Source organism: Microtus ochrogaster, linkage group LG8, assembly GCF_000317375.1.
Source record: "Microtus ochrogaster isolate Prairie Vole_2 linkage group LG8, MicOch1.0, whole genome shotgun sequence".
Classification (NCBI taxonomy): Eukaryota; Metazoa; Chordata; class Mammalia; order Rodentia; family Cricetidae; genus Microtus; species Microtus ochrogaster.
In genome coordinates, this window is record NC_022033.1 from 15,454,447 (window position 1) to 15,464,181 (window position 9,735).

Consider the following 9,735-nt stretch of genomic DNA (forward strand, 5'->3'; position numbering starts at 1 on the left):
AGGTGTACATCTTACACCCAGCTAGTTAGTGTGTGTTCTTTAGGAACAAAAGTCGTTGGGGAAGCAGATGTAGATCAGTGCAGACAGGGTAAACTTAACATTAATATGTTAGCATTTTAAGAAGTGCTCCTGGACAGTAAAGAATTACAGATTCACAATAGGACAGATTCAGACATAAAAGATCTCTAAATGGATCACAGTGTTGGATAAATGTACGTAGGCTTGGAAGAAAGAGGAAAAAGAGTATAAAGAGTCATAAAATAAAGTTAATGCTTGTTTTTTTTTAAAGGGGGGGGTAAAGTCTTTAAAGAGACAGTACAGAAAGTCATAGATTAAAAGGAGTATAGAAAAATAAGCCATGTAAAAATGGAAAATTCACAGAGTGTCTAGATTATGTATATCATTGTGTTTTCTTTGACTTATTTGACTGTGAAGGAGTTAAGAATAGAGAGACATTTCATTGTATGCTAAGCTAAACCACCATGTATATTATAAAGGTGCCATGACTTTCAAATTTGGGCCTAAAGATATATTGCTTTAGAAAAGTTCTTCTCTTGTTTTTACAGAAGATGAGAACCTGTGGACTGCTTCTAGACCAATATGGTTTGATAAACCATGAACCCCTGAAAGATTGTCAAGAACACCCTCAAAAAATTACTTCACCCAACTGCTGACTGAGATGAACCTAGCACACAGGATATAGCATAGAAGACCTGATTAATAGTGCCCTCAATCAGCAGGAAGCAGTATGGAGAAATCTACGCCCATATTCCCAAATATTGTCTATAAATGTTTTTTTTTACATTTAAAGGGGGATATGATATAGATATGAATAATTTGCATTGGTATGGATCTTGGTTTACTGATACAAATTTGAGGTCAATTTTGTTATATGTATATGTATTTCTGATCTTGATTAAGGTATTGTGTTTGTGTAGCTCATTTAAAAATATAATGTATAATTAAGAGATATAGGTTAATAGATAATCTATAATAGTCAAGCTTGTAATCATGTTAGATTTTCTAGATGTATAGAGATATATTTCAGTTAGATAGGTATTCTTCAAATCTTTCAGAGACCTTCAGAATATGGTATTTAAAATGTTTTAAGAACTTAGAACTTTTCATGACAGTGAGACACATCTGCTCCTGACAGCACAAATTACTTCAAGAGGAAGATGGGCATCGAAGATGCTCCTTAGCCATTTGAGCAAGAAACTGCTCTTGCCTGGACTGCTACACTGGACATGAGGACCCACAAAGAAATGACTGCTGAACTTGCCTAAATATGAGATGGTCCTTTGGGGTTCCTGCTTCATCAAAGAGCCTAAAAGACACTCTGTAGGATACAGACGAAAGTGACTGGCAAACTGTCAATATAGACAGAACTGTTTTTGAAATTTTCTGCTTCATGGAAAAGTCTGCTGGATACTATGAGCCTGTAAGCTAAAGATGGATGCTTCAACGATACAGAAGAACTTTGGGTGACTGTCCAGGCAGCGAGATGTCTCTGTCGATTCTAGAGTTTTGGAAGTTGCTTATGATGTACTTCCCATTAACTTAGGTAATATTATATATAACCTTTTGGAGTCTTTGATGAAATTGAAGAATTTATAATTATAGTTACAGTTTTCCTTAGTTATGATAAAAGATAGATATAAATATTGTAACTGTAATTCTTGCTTAATAACTGTTTTGTTATATGTAATTTTACTATGTTAAAGCCTTTCTTTTTGTTTAAACAGAAAAGGGGAAATGGTGTGGGAGGTTCTTCTTTCTATGTGTTGCTCATATTGGTTAATAAATAAAGAAACTGCCTTGGCCTGATAGGGAAGAACTTAGGTAGCCAGGGAAGACAGAACTGAATTCTGGGAGGAAGAAAGCAGAGTTAGGGAGATGCCATGGATCCACAGATGGAGTAAGAAATGCTGCCAAAACTTAGCCAGTAAGCCACTGCCATGTGGCAATACACAGATTAATAGAAATGGGTTAAACTAAGATGTAAGAGTCGGCCAATAAGAAGTTAGAGCTAATGGGCCAAGCAGTGTTTTAATTAATATAGTTTCTATGTGGTTATTTCAGGGCTAAGCTAGCCAGGTGGCTGGAACAAACAGGTGGCCCCTCCCTCCTACATGCTGTCGTTTCTTTTGTTTTTGGTTTTTGGTTTTTCAAGATAGGGTTTCTCTGTGTAACAGTCTTGGTGTCCTGGAACTCTTCTTTGTAGACCAGGCTGGCCTTGAATTCACTGAGATCTGCTTGTCTCTGCCTCCCAAGTGCTGGGATTAAAGGTGTGAGAAACCACTGCCTGGCCTCAGCTATGGGCTGGTTTTGTGTGTCAACTTGACACAAACTAAAGTCATCAAAATGAAGGAACCTCAGTTGAGTAAATGCCTCCATGAGATCCAGCTGTAAGGCATTTTCTCAATTAGTGATCAATCGGGGAGAGCTCAGCCCATGGTGGGTGGTGCCATCCCTGGGCTGCTGGTCCTGGGTTCTATAAGAAGGTGGACTAAGCAAGCCACAAGAAGCAAGCCAGTAAGCAGCACCCCTATGTAGCTTTTGCATCAGTTCCTGCCCTGACTTCCTTCAGTGATGAACAGCAATATGAAAGTATAAGCTAAATAAACCCTTCCCTCCACAACTTGCTTTTTGGTCAAGGTGTTTTGCTGAAGCAATAGAAACCCTAAGACAATGAAGTACTCAGAAGTTGCTCAATGCCTTACATATGGCTGCTGTTCTGTAGCTACTGCTTCTCAACTGAAACATTCCCCCCAGAAGGAGAAAAAATAGAGTCCCACAGGAGTTAGGAAACTTACAAAGCTCAGGAAGCTCACAGTCTACCTGGAGGGTAAATGAGCAGTAAGTTATGTGGAGAGGCAGTGCTACAATCAGGGGGAACTGCCTGCAAGCGGGCAGAAAACTCCAAGATGCAGTTTTCCTGAATATTCACCTATGCAGGGGTTGGGCTTTTTGGTGATGCAGCTGACTGAGAAAAAACCCTGTCCCTACCCTCCTGTGAATAACTCCTAACCCATGTTCATGTAAGTAACTCACGCAAAAAATCATTGGTTTACTAAAGCAGACTTGGGAGGAATCATGTTTGTGTTATATTATCAGTGCCCTCTAGGGTGAACATGTTTGTTCATGTCTCCTGAGTAAGTTATATAGTGGCCATTTGACCCCAGCCTGTTAAAACTAAACTAAGGATCTGAGTGCCCAATGCCTGCAAAGGCATCTTAAAGATTTTCTACCTCTTTACCCAGTGTGGTGGTCTGAATGAGAATGGCATCCACAAGCTCATGTATCTGAATGTTGGGTCTTTAGCTGGTGGAACTGTTTGGGAAGGATTAGGAGGTGTGGCCCTGTTGGAGGAAGTGTGTCACAGGGGGTTGGCTTTGAGGTTTTAAAAGCCCACACCAGGCCTAATCTTGTGCTCTCTTCATCTCTTACTTGTGCATCAGAAGTAAGCTCTCAGCTACTGCTCCTATGCCAAGCCTGCCTGTCTGCTGCCATGTTCCTCATCATGATGGTATGGATTCACCTTCTGAAACTGTACACAATCCCCCAATTAAATGCTTTCTTTTATAAGTTGTCTTGGTCAGTGTCTTGTCACAGCAATACAAAAGTAATTAGGGCACTCAGCCAGTCTCATACATGCCTTCTAACTCCTGACCCCCAAAATGGAAAAGTTTAATAACTAGGAAAGCCCATGCTCCGACTCCTTGGCACTCCCCCACATAGAAGCCCCTATAGAATGCTAACAGATGTGATGTCTCAGCGTGCTTAGAGGTAGAGCACTTAGAGTCTATGAAGGTGCCCACATCGAGGGTAAGCAGTGGAGTTCTACAGCAGGAGCCCCTAAACACACTTAACTCACCGCAGGCTGAAGGGCTGGCAGCGGCATCTCAAACTGAGGTTGGACAAGCTGGAGTGGTTCATGTTTCACATTTAGCTCCTCATGAGCCCTGAGTTGGTCAGACAAAAATGTGGGAATAAAGGTAAGGCACTGTGGTAAAGCACAGCTAACTGCTCATATTGATACTATTCAGAAAACACACAGAGTGTGCTGTTCTAACAGCTGTGGGAAGAGTTCATAATAGGGTTTATGCCTAACATAAGTGAGGGCCTGGGTTCTAGCCTTATCCCTTCCAGAAAGAAAAGCAAAACAAAATATATCTGTTGCTCTGGGTTGGTGAGATAATCAGCAGCGAAAGAACTTGCCATCAAGCCTGATGACCTGAGTTTGATCCCCAGAACCCACATGGTAGAAAGAGAGAATTAACGCCTGTAAGTTACCCCTTGACTTCCACATATGGGTGCACATGTGTACACACACACACACACACACACACACACACACTGTGATAGCTAATCTTGGTTGTCAACCTGACACACCTGGGAAAGAGGAGCCTCAGTTGAAGAACTGCCTCCCCTGAAGAGGCCTTTGGGGCATTTCCATGGTCGCTATTGATATAGGTGAGACCAGTCCACTGTGAATACTACCATCCTCTGAGCTGACAGTCCTGAGTTTCATAAGAAAGCTTACTGAGCATGAGCCAGAGGGAGCAAGTCAGTAAACAGCATTCCTCTGTGGTTCCTGCTTTAAGTTCCTTGAGTTCCTGTCCTGACTTCTCTCAGTGATGAGCTATGACCAGGAAGTGGAAGATGAAATAAACCCTTTCTTTTCCAAGCTGCTTTTGGTCATGATGTTTATCACAGAAACAAAAACCAAATTACAGCATGTAAAATTGAATACAATGTAATGCAAAGGAGAAACAATTTTAAAATGTTGCTCTAACAGGATATTTTCTATGATACTTCTCGCGGGAATCACAAAGCATTATTTGAGAGGAAAACTTACTTTTAAATTTCAACAGTCCTCTTAATGAGATTTGGTTTTCACCCGGTGAGTACTGTGACTGTTTTCACGACCGAGAGAAAGCATCCCAGTGTGGTAATATTTCATTTATATTTTAATAAATAAACTTGCCTGAAGATCAGAGAGTAACACAGCCCCACTAGTCAGCCTTACACACCAGGCAGTGATAACACTTTAATCCCAGAAAGCCACAATAGTTTTCCAAAGAAACCAAGCAGTAATGTTGCATGCCTTTAATCCCAGCACTAGAGAGCATTATAAAATGGGAAGAGACAGCTCTCAGACACACTCTCATTCTGAGACTGCTGGAGACAAGATTGCCATTTCAGACTCAGGTAGAGGTAAGAGCCAGTGCCTGGCTATTTTGCTTTTCTGACCCTGAGCCTGAACCCCAATTTCTGTCTCTGTTTTTATTAAACATGCTACAGTCCAGCATAAGGACTGCTTCTGATAAACAAACACATCTTCACGATGTGAACTCCCGTGTGTCCACTTTTCTCAGCAAGTACTGACTCACTGTCTGCTTTATACCAGGTAGCTTTACCTGTCATAAGCATCACAGCAAGAAGAACCAAAGGAGGTTCTCCTGGGACCTACATGCTAGGGAAGGGACATACAGTACATGGAAAACCAGGTAATATGTCAGGTATCAGTAAGTAGTAAGAAGAAAAACAAATCCAGGACAGACAGACAGGAAGGGGGCAGGAAGTGAGGATGGTCAGAGAAGCCCTGAGTAAGAGAGAGGGAAGAAGTCACACAGTTATCTTGAAAAGTATCTTTTGTTTGTTTGTTTGTTTTTGTTGTTGTTGTTTTTGGTTTTTCGAGACAGGGTTTCTCTGTAGCTTTGGAGCCTGTCCTGGAACTAGTTCTTGTAGACCAAGCTGGCTTCAAATTCACAGCGATCCACCTGCCTCTACCTCCCAAGTGCTGCAATTAAAGGCATGCACGACCACCGCCCGGCCCTTGAAAAGCTGAGTCAGGTATGTGTAACACATGCCTATCTCAGTGCCTAGGAGGTTGTGGGGGGAAAAAAAAATCACAGGTTGAGTGAGGGCCAGCCTGGGCTACACTGAAAGTATGGTGAGGGCATCAGAGACTTGAGTGCCAAGCTCAAGTGGCTGCTCTGGCTTCTGCTTTGCCGTCACTGTCCCTAGCATTCATTTTGTCCTCCTGTGCTGTATGTAATTTTGCAAGCTAGTCCAACTCCTAGTACAATTGTTCTCTTTATTCTACTCATTTAGGTTTTTTAAGACAGAGTTTGATTTGTTTTCAACATGCAATCCTCCTGCTGCCTCAGTCTCACAAGTGTGGGTGGAGATTACAGGCCTGGCACCACTGTGTCTGTCCTCAAATGTACATTTAATACATATCTATGGCCTCAGCAGGAGTGAGGTCTGTGGCTGGGGGGGGGGGAGGATCCTTTCCTGGCAGTGAGGATTACAGGTTCAAGACAAGGCAGACCCTGTCTCAGAAATACTACATGAACAGGTTAAGGAGAGAATTAAAGTAGACAAGGAGTTGCGCTAGTTAGCAGAATTACAGACACACAAAAGGACAGAGTCCCATGGAGGAAAACAAGTAAATCCTGGTGAGTGTCTACCCACTACACACGTGTTTTCTGACCCTGTAGTGTGCAGGGTCACTGAACTCATTTCGTTTAAGTTTGTTCAGACTCAAAACACTCTAGACTATGGCATAATTACTGAAGCAAGAGAAAGTGGAGATACAGAGACTTGATGTAGTTTCAAAAGTTGCCTTTTTTAAGAGACAGGCGAGGTGTAGCCTGGGCTGAGTCTGGCCTCGTCACCCTCCTTCAGTCTCTGCACATCCCAGGCTGATGTAACAGTGCACCCTACTCAGCAAACGTCTCTTAACTTAACCTGTGTCTGCTGAGCTGTGTGCTGTCAGAGATAAGAATGATGTTAGGAACTAAATCCACTGTGATAGGGCTGTCTGCAGCAAGCATAATCGTCTGAACAAAGCCCTGGAAATTTATGCATGTTATAAAAGTCCTGGCAGAGAAACAGTTGAGACTCAGGGCCAGGATCCTATCTGTGAGAAACTAGAAAGACCTCTAGCAGAGGTGCATGCTTCAATCTGTTTTTCCAGAAATAGCCAAAACAACTTTTGGGAAAAAGTATCTGAGAGTCTTGCATGTTAGCTATACTCAGCACCCATAGTACTGCAGCAGCCTGCCAAATGACTAGAGTCAGGAAGAGTAGAGACTCGCTGCAGAGGGTTGACAGTGGAGCTAGGAAGAGCAGCTGAGGGGTAAAGGATATAGGAGGAAGAGTCCACGGGCATGGGCCTCATAGGCTGTGTTGGACAAGCCTGAGAGACTCAGTGCTTTCTCTGCTCTGTTTAAGTGCTTCTGAGGGGGACCAAATATACCTGTTTACTAAGGAGTTCTTAGAACCCAGGACTTGTGCTAAACCCAGAAAAGCTGCTGGCAAAGTAGAAAAGTCAGGTTACCTGAAATGCCTTTTAGATCCTGGGACACAGGCAGACAGTGACTAGCAGCAGTTTCTCTACACCATTCATGCTTCCCACACCAGTGTCCCTACTGACTTCATCACAGAGCTGAGAACACGTTTTCCTGTCACAGCTCCACGCTCATGTTTTCAAACCACAGTGGACTGCAGTATGCAGCCCAGGCAGCCTCAGTACTAACTTGATGACCTTGGGGAGGCAGGTGGTGTCCAGCTGGTAAATGGACAGGTCAAAGAGGGTGGTAAAGTCACGTGGGTTCTCATCGCCCTCCTGGAGGCACACTCGGAGCTGCTCTGAGAGGGTGGCTGTGTCTGGTACCATCGTGTAGTCGGAAATCTGAAAATCAAACGAGAGTCTCTTTCAGCAAAAGCAAATGGAGTTTACTCTGTCAAGCATCCATCTGGGGTCACAATCTACAAAACTTCTATTTCCTTGCCAAGAGATCTCACCTCCGATCATCACTGACAACTTCCATCAGACACTTTAAGCAGAAAGAGGAAGAAAGCTACTGGACTGAACCCAAAGCTGGCTGAGTCCAACTCTGCAATTACATACACAGTTGAACACAGCTGGAGCCATGCTGACTCAACTGCTCTCCTTTTACTACTATGGCCTTTCACCCTGAACACTAGGCAATCAACTCTCTCTCAAATTTACTCACACCTCCATCTGAGGCAATATCCCTTTTACCACTGCAACCATCCAAAACAATTTTCCTTAAGGTTATTTTAATGAACAACTTTCTTTACTATTCCAGTGAGAAATTGGAGGTGATAAAAAAGTCCATAAACTCCCACTAAAACACACCTCCCTCCCCCGCCCCAGCATCTGGGACATGTCTGCTATCTCCTGTTAGATGCATGAACACATGTGACACCAATGCAGACAGGCCCTCCCCCTGCACCCTATACCCCAATCTTTCTCCCTCAGTCAAGGACATCTCAGCACTGTTCAGAGCAGTGATGATGTGCTCTGTGCTGGTAAGAGGAAAAGACCAGGAGAGTCTAACTGTCCATCTCAAGACACTGTTTAACAAGGGGCAGCATGTTTATGCTTAAACAAAGGGAAAACACGGCTCGGCATTAAGAGCTTTTCAGAGGACCAGCATTTCATTCCCAGTACCCACTTCAGGAGACTCACAACAACTGCAGCTTCACGTGATCTCATGCTGGCCTCCTTGGGCATCTGCATATGTGGTACACATATGTATAGAGGCAGGCACACCCACACTCCAAGAAAACAAAGTAAATCTTAAAGAATAAAGAACAGATAGGAGGTTCTTCAATAAGAACAGGAGCCGGGTGGTGGTGGCGCACACCTTTAATCCCATCGCTCGGGAGGCAGAGGCATCCTGGTCTACAGAGCGAGTTCCAGGACAGGCTCCAAAGCTACATAGAGAAACCCTGTCTTGAACTCCTTGGATGTGGGATTCCCCTCTGTATGCTATGAATACCATTGGTTAATAAAGAAACTGACTTGGCCTGATAGGGTAGAACAGAGCTAGATGGGGAAAACTAAACTGAACGCTGAGAGAAAGAAGAGCAGAGTAGGGAAAAGTCATGGAGCCAATGCCAGAGACAGATGTGCTGAAACTTTGCTGGTAGGCCACGACCTTGTGGTGATGCACAGATTAATGGAGATGGTTAAATTAAGATGTAAGAGTTAGCAAATAAGAAGCTAGAGCTGATGGGCCAAACAGTGATTTAAATAATATAGTATCTGTGTGATTATTTCAGGAGTCTGGGCAGCTGGGAAATGAACAAGCAGCTTCCCTACAACACCCCTCCCTCCTCCCCCCTCCTCTCCCTCCCGCAAAAAAAAACATGAAAAATATTTCACTGATAATTTTCCTCCCAGGGGTCACATGTAGCACAGACTGGCCTAGAACTCACTACTAACCTGAGGCTGACCTTGAAGTTCTGATCCTCTGGCTTCCACCTCCCCAAAGCTGGGACTACATGTATTTGCATCATGCCCAGTTCCAGTGGTAATTTTTAAGGTGGTGGATAATGTACACACAGTGTGTGGTATAAGATGAGGAAAAGGAAGCCCACACAGACTAGCTGACCTAAGCAGAAACTAAGGGAAGCTAAGGGAGACTATGACTGCTGTCCCTGGAGGCTGGAAGACACAAGAAAGACTACTCACTGTGTATGACCTTTAAACCCAGAACTATGTCAATCCATTACCTATTAGTCTATGCCTGGAATCCCATTACTTTGGAATCGCTTCAAACTGCACTAAGGCCCAAGGAACACCGAGGAAGAGAGAGTGGAAGACTGTAAGGGACTATAAGAACCAGAGGACAGCCGGGCGATGGTGGCGCACGCCTTTAATCCCAGCACTCGGGAGGCAGAGGCAGGCGG

At 43.6% G+C, this 9,735-nt stretch overlaps 1 protein-coding gene across 2 annotated transcripts in view; it reads right to left on the reverse strand.

Annotated features, from left to right (window-relative positions):
- The window catches only part of Ift52 (intraflagellar transport 52), a 30,470-nt gene that overhangs the window by 4,089 nt on the left and 16,646 nt on the right, over positions 1-9,735 (reverse strand). For both annotated transcript variants that reach the window (XM_005362976.3, XM_026787229.1), the window contains exons 10-11: positions 7,551-7,705; positions 3,878-3,965 (exon numbers count right to left, since the gene is read on the reverse strand). In XM_005362976.3, coding sequence (XP_005363033.1) covers positions 3,878-3,965; positions 7,551-7,705 — 243 coding nt within the window. The remainder of the gene's footprint in view (positions 1-3,877; positions 3,966-7,550; positions 7,706-9,735) is intronic.